At 46.6% G+C, this 12,870-nt stretch overlaps 1 protein-coding gene across 2 annotated transcripts in view; it reads right to left on the bottom strand.

Moving 5' to 3' along the window:
- The window catches only part of DNAAF5 (dynein axonemal assembly factor 5), a 241,225-nt gene that overhangs the window by 112,262 nt on the left and 116,093 nt on the right, over positions 1-12,870 (bottom strand). For both annotated transcript variants that reach the window (XM_063934513.1, XM_063934514.1), the window contains exon 6: positions 6,323-6,535. In XM_063934513.1, the coding sequence (XP_063790583.1) occupies positions 6,323-6,535 (213 nt within the window). The remainder of the gene's footprint in view (positions 1-6,322; positions 6,536-12,870) is intronic.

The following is a 12,870-nucleotide window of genomic DNA, read 5'->3' as shown; positions in this document are numbered from 1 at the left end:
CAATCCCTGTGTCGAAGAACAGTCAGAGAGAAACAACGATTTGCGCCTTTATACAGGGACCACCGGACAATGTTCTGATCCTGACGCACCTCTGTATGGCGTCGCGTACTATCTCCGCTTCCAGAGTGGAACGGCAAGATCTATTAGAAAACAGTAAGGGGAAACAACCGTAACCCAGAATGTTCCCCTTTGGATTCTATAAAAACCCACAGGTCTTAGTCTATTCCTGGACCAACTGAAAATTAGTAGACGAGTGCTCACCAGAGTGGGGACCAGCCCGATAGACTCAGCGACAAGTGGTGGATGTGTAGGAAACAGAAAACGACATCCACTTCTGCGAACCTAACAAGGCTGCAGAACTCTTACCTTTTCACCTCTGACTGTCTGCACAGAAAAGGAAAAAAGAACGGCATAGAACTGGTTAAAACGCCTGCATCCCACAAAAGAATGCGTCACCAACCGTTGTAAAGGAGGCTAACTCACGAAGTTAGACTTACCAGTGGTATCGGCCGAAGTTGACTGAACAGAGGCTTCACCAAACAGCTGAATACCTCCCCCCAGTATCTCTCGGAGATCCTGCTGTCACGTGGCAGCCTGCTGCAATGTTAAAAGGTAGAATCAACATAGGCAAGCTTACCCACTCTGGGTAGGGTAATTCTATTGGATGCCTACCTGAATACAACACTACCTCAAGTGCATACAGTGCAAATAAGGTCAAAGTATAGAAATAAAATATCACTTAGCTTCCTGTGTATGATCCTTTTCGACCAGGCTTTGCGTCGACCAGGAGTTGACCGTCATAATGTTCCCTCCACGTCGGGAAGAGAATAATATTCGGACTCCTTGAGAGGATCGAAACCCAACTCGCCACGGCCAATCTAGAGCTTAATCAACAGAGCGACCAGCACATGATAAGAATACCATTATTTCAGCATTCCTGGATATACATCATATAATACACAATAAAACGCATATACCCTAACCCTGCATATATAGACCTATATCTACATATATATATATATATATATATACATAGATATAACCTATACGCAAGTGGATTGTCTAGACCTGTCAGGTCCCTAGAGACAGTAATGTGTTGTGAATGTGTACGACCATGTACTGACATGCCCCCGAAGTGGATCTACCAGGAACGTTATGGTCGACAGAAACTAAGTAAATGTCGACAGCCAGGAACAGTAATCGGGTAAAAAATAATAATAATCGAGGGGACTGAGGGAAGCATACAAATACAATTTCGATAACACTCCCCCCACATATACCTAGAAAAAAAAAAAAAAAAATATATATATATATATATATATATATATATATATATATATATATATATATATATATGTATATATATATATATATATATATATATATATATATATATATACTTCCCAAATAGGACTGGCACTCTCCTGTTAGGCGTCTCAGACCTCGGTGCCTTCTGTGGTGATGATGCAAGCTTCCGGAAAGAAACAGCGGCACTCGGGGATTTCGTAAATGGTAAAAAGTGTATTCAAAATCTATAACATGAAGCCGACGTTTCGGGGCTCACATGCCCCTTTGTCAAGGTGTGTAACCTTGACAAAGGGGCATGTGAGCCCCGAAACGTCGGCTTCATGTTATAGATTTTGAATACACTTTTTACCATTTACGAAATCCCCGAGTGCCGCTGTTTCTTTCCGGAAGCTTATATATATATATATATATATATATATATATATATATATATATATATATATATATATATATATATATATATATATATAGATAGAAGTCGTCCGGCGGCACTCACGGCAATAAAGACAAACAAGCAGCTCCAATCAGCCAACGTTTCAATGTTATTTCAACATTTTCGTCAGGGCATGACGAAAATGTTGAAATAACATTGAAACGTTGGCTGATTGGAGCTGCTTGTTTGTCTTTATTGCCGTGAGTGCCGCCGGACGACTTCTATACATGTGTGGGGAACCGTGCAGGTTCTTTATGGAGGGCACCGGCTGTTAATGTTCATTTCATTGGGGAAGGAGTGCCGCTTGACTGTGTTACTATATATATATATATATATATATATATATATATATACACACACACATACACACACAGGTACAAGGCAATAACAGCCTGTTAATGTTTTTACCCAGGAGGTTACCGTTGATGCCGACAGGGCATCCACCAACAACTGTGTCTCCCCAAGAGTGTTTACTGTTTTAAGCACACAAACACCAACTTGCTAATACTTAATTTTCCGAATCAAGTACCGCCATGCGCCAGCGAAGCCGACAGTTATCCCCACAGCAGCTTGTGACAAAGCCCTCACACCTGTCGACATATGTCGACTAACCGATAGTGGGTAAACAAACAGAGAAACAGTGAATTTATGTAATACAACAAGGATTATGCGTCCATTATCAATCATAATGCTATATGACACCCATATAGCATTAAAAAACACTGTGCCCCCCCTCCTTCTTACTACACAGCAAGTCCTTGTGGGGATCTGAGAAAAATGGCGCTGACTCCTCTGTGAGGGCTAAGCTCCGCCCCTTCCCGGCGCGCTTAAGCCCGCTCAAATAAAACTATATATAACCCTATATTGAGCCGGGGGACCCTACATACAGGAAGATTTACATCTGAGAGGGGCAACATAACACCCAAACACTATGCCCCCCCCCCCCCCCCCCTTTGTTTGTGCTTTACAAACTCCTTGGCGGGGACAGCAGGGAAAATGGCGCTGACTATGTGTGAGTCTAAGCCCCGCCCCTCTCGGCGCGCAATAGCCCCCCTGTATTAAAAAAAAACAAGCAGGTCGAGCACCCTATATAGTGTAAAACACTATACCCACACAGACACCAATGCTGCTCAGGCCCCCCCCCCCCCCCCCGCGCGCCCTGCACCCCAGGCAACCGACGGCATGCGGGAGCCCCGGCGCGCCGCGCACCCGCAGCTCTAATGGCGGGTTATCATATGCGGCGCCCGGGACCCCCAAAACACAAACTACCTATGCTGCCCAGGGCGCCACCCCCCCCCCCCCCCCCCGGCGCCCTGCACCCATGGAGGCCGACGGGGGAGACTGGCGCGTAGTGCGCTATAACACGCCGGTGGGGGTCTGTATAAGGAGCCCTGGCAGCGCAAGCAATCAGCTAAAAAACAAACTGACCCGCTGCCCAGGGCGCTCCCCCCACGCCCTGCACCCGTATAAGCGGCGGCACCGAAATGCTTTTATATGCCAGATCACATTAAGAAGACTAGTAACTTGCTGCCCGGGGCGCTCCCCCTTTCCCAGCGCCCTGTGAGTGCGTTGGGGTGTGGGAGCATGAAGCGCAGCGCAACCGATGTACCTCCGTTACTGAAGTCTTCTGCCGTCTGAAGTCTTCTTTTCTTCCAGTACTCACCCGGCTTCTTTCTTCTGGCTTCTGTGAGGGGGGTGACGGCGTGGCTCCGGGAACAAGCAGCTAGGCGCACCAAGTGATCGAACCCTCTGAAGCTAATGGTGTCCAGTAGCCAAGAAGCAGAGCCTTTAAACTAAGAAGAAGTAGGTCCTGCTTCTCTCCCCTCAGTCCCACGATGCAGGGAGCCTGTAGCCAGCAGGTCTGCCTGAAAATAAAAAACCTAACAAAGTCTTTCAGAGAAACTCAGGAGAGCTCCCCTAGTGTGTGACCCATCACTCCTGGGCACAAAGTCTAACGGAGGTCTGGAGGAGGGGCATAGAGGGAGGAGCCAGTTCACACCCAGTTTAAGTCTTTATAGTGTGCCCAAGCTCCTGCGGATCCGTCTATATCCCATTGTCCTTTTGGAGTCCCCAGCATCCTCTAGGATGTATGAGAAATATAATTACACGTAGCAAATTACTTCTAAGCTAAAATTAATAACTGTTGTTTTGAAAGCTTTTGTACTTTGAGGATTATACACTACACACACACATTACATCACTGTGGCACAGCGGTTGGGCAATTGGTTTGAGACTAATAAAAAGTGCTGTCTGGAGTTTCTATGTTCTCCCCATTGCTCGGTATTGCACACATAGGACCTGATTCATGTTTGTAAGTAACGCAAAAAGCGAGCAATTGGGCAAAACCATGTTGCATTGCAGGTGGGGCTGATGAATCGGGTGTGATATAGGTGGAGTGGGGGGGGTTGGCATGGTATAAGAGGTTGTGCCAGGAAGGGCTGGGGGTTCTAGCGGCTACAGACAGTCTGGCGCAGATGGAGGCCGGATCTGTGGGACTTGCCCACTTTTCCAGGCGACCAAGAGCCAGATTTTCGGGAGCCTCCCAGTCGTTCTGGGAGAGTAGGCAGGTATGTGCAAAACATGATTCCTAAGTAAGTACCTGGTACACTATAAGCAAGCGAAGATGCAGAATTGAGCAAAAACTACACAATGTGTGGTAAACAGGCAAAAGACAGACCCAGTACGAGTTACTAGCGTCTTACATCATTATTCTTAATCTGCAACGTTATACCAATTCCTTAGCCACAAAAATACTAATCCTAAATACCTAGTACACTATAAGCTAAGTAAGTCGCCAAATTGAGAAAAGTTTGCAGTGTTTGTAAAATGACAAAAGACAGGTCCAGTACGGGTGTAGTACTGGTGACCGGCGGTCTCCTGACCGCCGGTCACCTTACCGACGCCGGGATCCCGGCGGGGAGGGGCGAGTGCAGCAAGCCCCTTGCGGGCTCGCTGCGCTCGCCACGCTGCGGGCTCGGTGGCGACCTGCGGTCGCCACGGGTTCTATTCCCACTCTATGGGTGTCGTGGACACCCACGAGTGAAAATAGTCCCTGTTGGTCGGCATGCCGACCATCGGGATAGTGAGCCGTCGGGCTCACGGAGGAGGTCATGTGACTGTCGGTCAGCTGACCGGCGGTCACATGAATACCACCCGTCCAGTACAAGTGACCAGTGCCATGCATCGTTAGGATGTACAGTATCTGCAACTTTATACTAACGCCTCTGCTGCTGCACAAAAATAAATAAATAAATAAATAAATAAATAGAGAATCCCAAGTACTTAGTGGACTATGGGGAAAATTCAGAGATGGCGCTAATTTCGCCACCGCTGAGTCTTTGTATGCAACAGCAGGCTGTTAAGTAAAGAGACACCCACTTCAGGCTTCAGTGATCCACTGCTGTGTCCTAAAATGCAGCACTGGATCAACCGTGTGATCATCAGACATCTGAGTAACCCATAGGGCTATTACACACACGGCGGGTTATGCTGGCCGGGAATAATGTAAAGTGTAGGGTGCTTTCACACGGCACTGCCCCACCACGGCTGCTGGGTTGCAGCCGGAAATATCCACTGAAAAGTCCGGCTGCCGTGGCGGGGCTGTGCCGTCCTTGTATGCAGTGAACTGTGTGTGTGTGTGTGTGTGTGTGTGTGTGTGTGTGTGTGTGTGTGTGTGTGTGTGTGTGTGTGTGTGTGTGTGTGTGTGTGTGTGTGTGTGTGTGTGTACGGGAGCATTCACAAACAACGGTTTTTATTCAAGCCGTGTCTGCTGCTGCGCATGGCATTACACACGGCTCAAAGCCGTTGTGTGTGAAAGACTCTGACGGATGACAAAAAGCCGGACAAAGTTAGTCCGGCTTTTTGCCATCCGGGCAAAAACGCTGCGTGTGAAACGGCCCTAAGGTTACTCAGGATGTCCGATGAAAATATGCTAGAGGAGGTGGGGAAGCTGCGTCCTCGCCACTGGCTTCAGCATGTCCAGAAAATAGGGGTGACGCCACCGTTTTCCAGAACGATGCCCATTGCCGCCCACAAACGCCAAACAGATTGTCAATTAATTTGGGGGCGCTACGTAGCAACTTTACGGGACCTGATCTGCACATGCACAGTGAGGCTCCTGGGCATACCAAGATCAAAGCACATTCGAGATTTACACAAATATCAAATTTACCTAAAACTCTAAATAAGGCCATATACATGTGAACCAAGAGGCAAAATTGAGGAATAAGTGCCAGACACCGCGCTCAATATTGCCCCAAAAGAATAGATGTACGAGGACACACTTGTAATGCAGCCACTCAAACTATCTGCCTCCCCATATAATGTATTTTGGTAAGAGGAGAGAGAAGGTAATTGCTGAACAGTTCCTGTTTTTTTTTTTTTTAACCACACATTTATCTAGAGAAACCTCCAAAATATATTTTGTGTGTGGACTGCAGGCCCAACTTTCGAATACTTTCAGTACAAATCTTCATTACACAATTTGAAAACAATCCTCCCATACAGAAAGTACAAGCTAAAACCCTTTCCCCAAATAATTTCCTTCACATTGGCACCCCGGCCTGTATACTCATTTCATACCTTTTCGGACCCCTGACAGATCTCAGTCTGGCAAAGGACATCAGCAATACGATGCAGGTGGGGCTGCAGCACTTCCTTTGAGCTTCCTCTGATATATGCCGACAAGACCATCAGGTGAGAGGCCAGCGGAGACTTGCGAAGTGCCGGCAAAACCAGCTTGAGGAACACCTCAGGGCTCACAAATGTACCGATTAACTCTGCCGACTTTACACTCTGGAAACAAAATTGTACATTAAATCAGTAAGATGTGTGCAATGGTTATACAGAATACATCTATGTCAGCCCATCACACATTTATTCTATGTTCCGGGCTTTTGAACCAAGGATACGATTAGAATGCCCAAGTACCCCTAGAGAAATCTACTACAGGTTGAGTGTCCCATATCCAAAATGCTTGGGACCAGAAGTATTTTGGATATCGGATTTTTCCGTATTTTGGAATAATTGCATTCCATAATGAGATATTATCGTGATAGGACCCAAGTCTAAGCACAGAATGCATTTATGTTCCATATACACCTTATACACACAGCCTGAAGGCTATTTTAGCCAATATTTGCATTAAACAAAGTTTGTGTACATACACACAATTCATTTATGTTTCATATAGACCTTATACACACAGCCTGAAGGTCATTTAATGCAATATTTTTTATAACTTTGTGTATTAAACAAAACTTGTACACATTAATCCATCAGAAAACAAAAAGGTTTCACTTAGTACAAAAATTCCGTATTTCAGAATATTTGGATATGGGATACTCAATCTGTATTACACTGGTGGTGTGCCTGGCACAGTCTTTCCGGTGTGATATAGTTCCTATGGAGTATAAAAAATTGTATATGTTGAGATCTAACTGTTGTAGTGAAGGAACGCGGAATAAGGCTGTTTCTCATATCTTATCCGACATTGCCCTAAGTCCGTTTCCCACTTAATTCTAAGCAAGGGCAACTTATCAGGGTGAAGAGCCGTTTGAAGACTCTAAGGAAATACCGGAAATCAAATGGCTGTTTGTTCTATCCTGTAACATCCTTTTAACCGGAGAGTCATTAAACAGTGGAGGAGCCTCAATAAATTGTGCCTTAAAAGCCTCGCTTAGTTGGAGATATCTGTAGAAAAAGGAGTTTGACAGAAAAACCCAGCTGTAGCTCCTGAAACGATTTAAAGACACCTCAATTATATAAATTCCCAAGTGTGTGAATAGCCCATCAACCCCAGTTTGGTTATAGGGACTTTGGACATGTTAACGTTCCCACAAAGCAGTACCTGCAATAGATTCAGACCAGGGAGGACCTGTGCTAACATCTGATAATACAAGGTTGAAGAATCAGACACATTCAGCCAATCCCATAGGTGCGCTAGCTGGGCAGCATAATAATAAGTCCTAAAAGCAGGGAGGGCTAGGCCACCGGAAGCTCTTGATCTAGTCAGAGTAACAAGCTTCAAGCGCCCTCTTTTATTAGCTCATTCTAACAAGGACATTAAACTGTCTATTTGCCGAAAGACCTTTTGAGGAATATAAATCAGGGATTGTTGAAGAACGTACAATAGCTTGGGTTGGAAAACCATGCTGATCAGGTTAACTCTGCCGGTAACCGTCAGAGGTAATTTCCCCCAGACTGATACCCTAGATCGAAGGTAAGATATCTGTGGGAAAATATTTAGCAAAACGAATTGTCGAGAATCAGTCACCCATATTCCTAGATGCTTAAACGAATCCAAGATGTCATTTCTAAAAGCATCCTCCTGTCAGTATTACACAGAATCCAGACATCCTATTGGTGTGTTATTTAGCTGCTATAACAGACGGCTGTGGGGTTACAGACATCACACTGCCACATTCTGCATCGGACCGTTACGTCTTTGCAACGGACAGTTAAGTATTTCAGAATAAAAAACATCTAATAGCTACTATACCGATGCTATTCTGCTCTCTCCAGATACCCGCATTCCTGCTGAAGAGATTGTCACATGGATGGAACATTTCATTACACCTGATGGCAATGCATAAAAACTCCCCTCTTTAGCAGGACATGAGGCACTTGATGCTAGTGATTTTAAATACGGATAAGCTCCCTTCCCCCAAATACTTCCTCCCCTTTAAAAATCCCTATTGCTACTCGATGCCAAATCAGATTCAACAAATCATGTGTACTGTTACCTGTCAAACTGTGGCCTCAAGGAAAACCTTCTTTCCCCATTAAAACATTTAAATCTAATTTATAGCAGATCTATTGAATGTATTTTATGACAAGTATCAAGTCTTCCAACTCCTTTGGGAAAATATGGGAAACATAGGCCCTATACAATGATATTCAGGTTCCTTGACTACACGCTGAATTACCTTTGTGCAAAGAGTTCTTTTCCTCTACATCCTCTCCCTTATACTAAAGACCTCCTGGATTATTCCCTCCTCCACCCTTCTTACCCATTCTCCCTGCAGTTTGCCATAGCGCATCCCCTCCCCTTCTTCCTCATCTTCTTAAAAACAGATTCAGTATCTTTTTTTATATTCTAACATTTTTGCGGTTTGAAGTCACTATTCTCAATTTTGGGACGGATTGCTTATTCTGCTTGTAACACCACTGAATCTTGAATCATCTTTATATTTATTTTTTTATATTGTTTTTTATTTAACAAAGAAGTCTATTAAAACCATTAATAAAATATGGCAGTGGCCAGCTTAAATGTCTTGTTTCACTAGTTAATCTTCCTTTTTAATTCATTTCGGCCAGGTCTGGATAGACACAAGGGCCCTGTGCGAAGAGGTCTGGTCGCTGAGTAAGTAGATGGGGACGCCCTGTCAACAGACCCTGCAGGTCTGAGAACCAATGCCGTCTGGGTCACGCTGGAGCAACTAGAAGTAGCATTCCTCCTTCTTGTTTGAACTTCAGTAAGACCATGGCAGGAGCGACACCGAAGGGAATATGTAGGGCGACTGAAAGTTCCATGGAACTGCCAGTGCGTCCACGAACGCTGCCTGAGGATCCTTGGTTCGAGATCAGAAGACCGGAAACTTGTAACTGTGTTGAAACGCCATGAGGTCTACATCAGGTAGGACCCACCTGTCCGCTATGAATTGAAAGACTTATGGATCAAGACTCCACGCTCCGGCGTCCACGTTCTGGCAACTGAGGAAGTTCAGGACGCCCGGATGAACACTGCCGATATGGCTGGCAGATGGCGTTACGCCCAACAAAGGATTTTTGACACTTCCATCATTGCCATACGGCTTCGAGTCCCGCATTGATGGTTTATGTATGCCACCGTGGTGACGTTGTCTGACCGTACTTGAACAGACCTGTTCCGTACCAGAAGCAGGGCAAGAGACAGTGCATTGTACACTGCCCTCAGCCACAGAATGTTTATTGGGAGGAGTGACTCCTCCTTGGTCCTACGACCCTGAAAAGAGTGTTGCGCCAACACCGGTCCCCATCCCCTCAGACTGGCGTCCGTTGTCCTCAGGACCCAGTCGGGAATCCAGAAGGGATGGCCCCTGCTCAATTGCTGGTCCTGGAGCCACAAGGTCAGTGACAGGCGAACCTCCGGAGTCAAAGAGATCATTTGAGATCTGATCCGATGAGGTAGGCCGTCCCACTTGGTAAGGATTAACCGTTGTAGTGGGCGGGAATGAAATCAAGCGTACTCTACCATGTCGAAGGCCAACACCATCAGGCCAAGTACTTGCATCACTGGGAATATCGACACTCTGGGGCGACGAAGGAAGAATCTTATCCTGTCCTGAAGCTTCAGAGCTCTGGGGGTCATTCAGAGTTGATCGCTCGCTGCTGATTTTCGCAGCGCTGTGATCAGGTGAAAAAAAAAAGCATTTCTGCGCATGCCCCGCAATGCGCACGCGCGACGTACGGGTACAAAGCTTGTAGTTGTGCTCAGGTTCTAGCAAAGTTTTCCTTCGCACTGGCAGCCGCAAGGAGATTGACAGGAAGGGGGCGTTTCTGGGTGTCAACTGACCGTTTTCAGGGAGTGTTTGCAAAAACGCAGGTGTGTCTGAAAAAACGCAGGCGTGGCTGGGCGGGTGTATGACGTCAAAACCGGACACGAATAGGCTGAAGTGATCGCAAGGTCTGAGTAGGTTCAGAGCTACTCTGAAACTGCACAAATTGTTTTTGTAGAGCTCGGCTGCACATGCGTTCGCACTTTTGCTAAACTAAAATACACTCCCCAGTGGGCGGTGACATAGCGTTTGCAGGGCTGCTAGAACTAGCTAGCGAGCGAGCAACTCGGAATGACCTCATTTGTCTGTAAACCTGCATCAGAATACTCGTACAATATATTCTTTAAAAGGTACACTCTTTCTCAACGAACGCTGTCTGTATCAAGACATGCAGGATACTTAAGTGTTTGTAAAGTCTCAGCTCTGTGTACAGGCGGCTTTACAAGGGAGACCTTGCCCTACAATCACAGAGACCAGCAGCAGCTATGCTCAGAGGATGGTGCTCAAAGTCTCAGGCAGGGAGTGAGAGAGAGTGTGAGGCAGCTCCAGGGTGGGAAATCTGCAAGGAGATGGCGCCCTGGATCGGGGGAGGGGCTACAGGTCAAGCGCCACCTCCCCTATGCTGGACTTCCACCCCAGGTACTAGTGAGCTTTATTAAATGGGGCGTTAGTACACTCGACCTGTGCTCCATTGCCCTGGTGGTCCCTGCACAGTGACAGTGTCCATACCAGCGCCGCGACCCGTCTCCCTAGGTCGCCATCGGAACGCAAATTAATGGCGGGTCCCGCCTGGTGGACCCTCTTACCTCCTCCCTATAGCAGCCACGCGAACCAGAAGAGCGGTCTGCGACTCTGTACCTAAGCCATGACTTCTCCGCCGCAAGTACCCAGGAACCAGGCGGCGTGAGTATGCGTCGCCGCTTGGGAGGTGATGGAGCTGCACCGCTGAATGTCACACTGACATACAGCGCTGACAGCCCAACAAGAGATAGGAAATCTTCTGTAGAAAAGCTTTTTTCAGGGCTGCCCAGTGCAGCCCTCCTGTTAGGTGACCTGCTGCTGCAGACACCAACTCGAAACGGAGCTCTCAGTGCCTGTAGGCTGGGTTATAGAGGAGGCACCAACGCATCCTGGGACAGCTAAAGCTTTAGCCTGTTGGTGCCTCTGGATCAAGATCCACTCTACACCTCGATGTTTTCCCTGTGGAAACTAACGTAACCTGCTGCAGAAAAGGTCCCTTTTTGCCCGTTTTTATGTCGAATTTACATTCAACCTATTCAATGCCCCTGCCGTTTTACTAATGATCGAAAAATCTGGCACTGGTGAAAACCACATGCATCAGCGAATTTGCGGGTGTTTTCACCTGTTTTTGGCGCAATTTTCACCCATGCCAACTCGACTAAAAAATAAATAACTAAGATTTTACTTACCGGTAAATCTATTTCTCGTAGTCCGTAGAGGATGCTGGGGACTCCGTAAGGACCATGTGGATATACGGGCTCCGCAGGACACATGGGCACTTTAAGAAAGAATTTAGTTCCTGGTGTGCACTGGCTCCTCCCTCTATGCCCCTCCTCCAGACCTCAGTTAGAGAAACTGTGCCCAGAGGAGATGGACAGTACGAGGAAAGGATTTTGTTAATCCAAGGGCAAGATTCATACCAGCCACACCAATCACACCGTATAACTTGTGATAACTACCCAGTTAACAGTATGAAAACAACATATCATCAGTTCAAGACCGATGCAACTATAACGTAACCCTTATCGAAGCAATACGTATATACAAGTATTGCAGAAGAAGTCCGCACTTGGGACTACGGACTACGAGAAATAGATTTACCGGTAAGTAAAATCTTATTTTCCCTAACGTCCTAGAGGATGCTGGGGACTCCGTAAGGATCATGGGGATTATACCAAAGCTCCCAAACGGGCGGGAGTGCGGATGACTCTGCAGCAGCGATTGAACAAACATGAGGTCCTCCACAGCCAGGGTATCAAATTTATAGGATTTTGCAAAAGTGTTTGAACCCGACCAAGTAGCAGCTCGACACAGCTGTAGTGCCGAGACCCCCCGGGCAGCCGCCCAAGAAGAGCCCACCTTCCTAGTGGAATGGGCCTTTACCGAATTTGGTAACGGCAATCCAGCCGCAGAATGCGCTTGCTGAATCGTGTTACAAATCCAGCGAGCAATAGTTTGCTTTGAAGCAGGGGCACCAATCTTGTTGGATGCATACAGGACAAACAGCGCTTCAGTTTTCCTGACTCTAGCCGTTCTGGCCACGTAAATTTTCAAAGCCCTGACCACATCAAGTAACTCGGAATCCTCCAAGTCACGAGCAGCCACAGGCACCACAATAGGTTGGTTCATATGAAAAGATGATACCACTTTCGGCAGAAATTGCGAACGGGTCCGCAATTCTGCTCTATCCATATGGAAGACCAAATAGGGGCTTTTATGTGACAAAGCCGCTAATTCAGACACTCGCCTAGCCGAAGCCAAGGTTAATAACATGACCACCTTCCACGTGAGATATTTTCAACTCCACCGTTTTAAGTGGTTCAAACCAGTGTGACTTTAGGAAACTTAACA

The sequence above is a fragment of the Pseudophryne corroboree genome, chromosome 7, assembly GCF_028390025.1.
Source record: "Pseudophryne corroboree isolate aPseCor3 chromosome 7, aPseCor3.hap2, whole genome shotgun sequence".
Classification (NCBI taxonomy): Eukaryota; Metazoa; Chordata; class Amphibia; order Anura; family Myobatrachidae; genus Pseudophryne; species Pseudophryne corroboree.
Note: the sequence above shows the minus strand (reverse complement) of the source record. Positions and strands in the feature narration are given on the sequence as shown.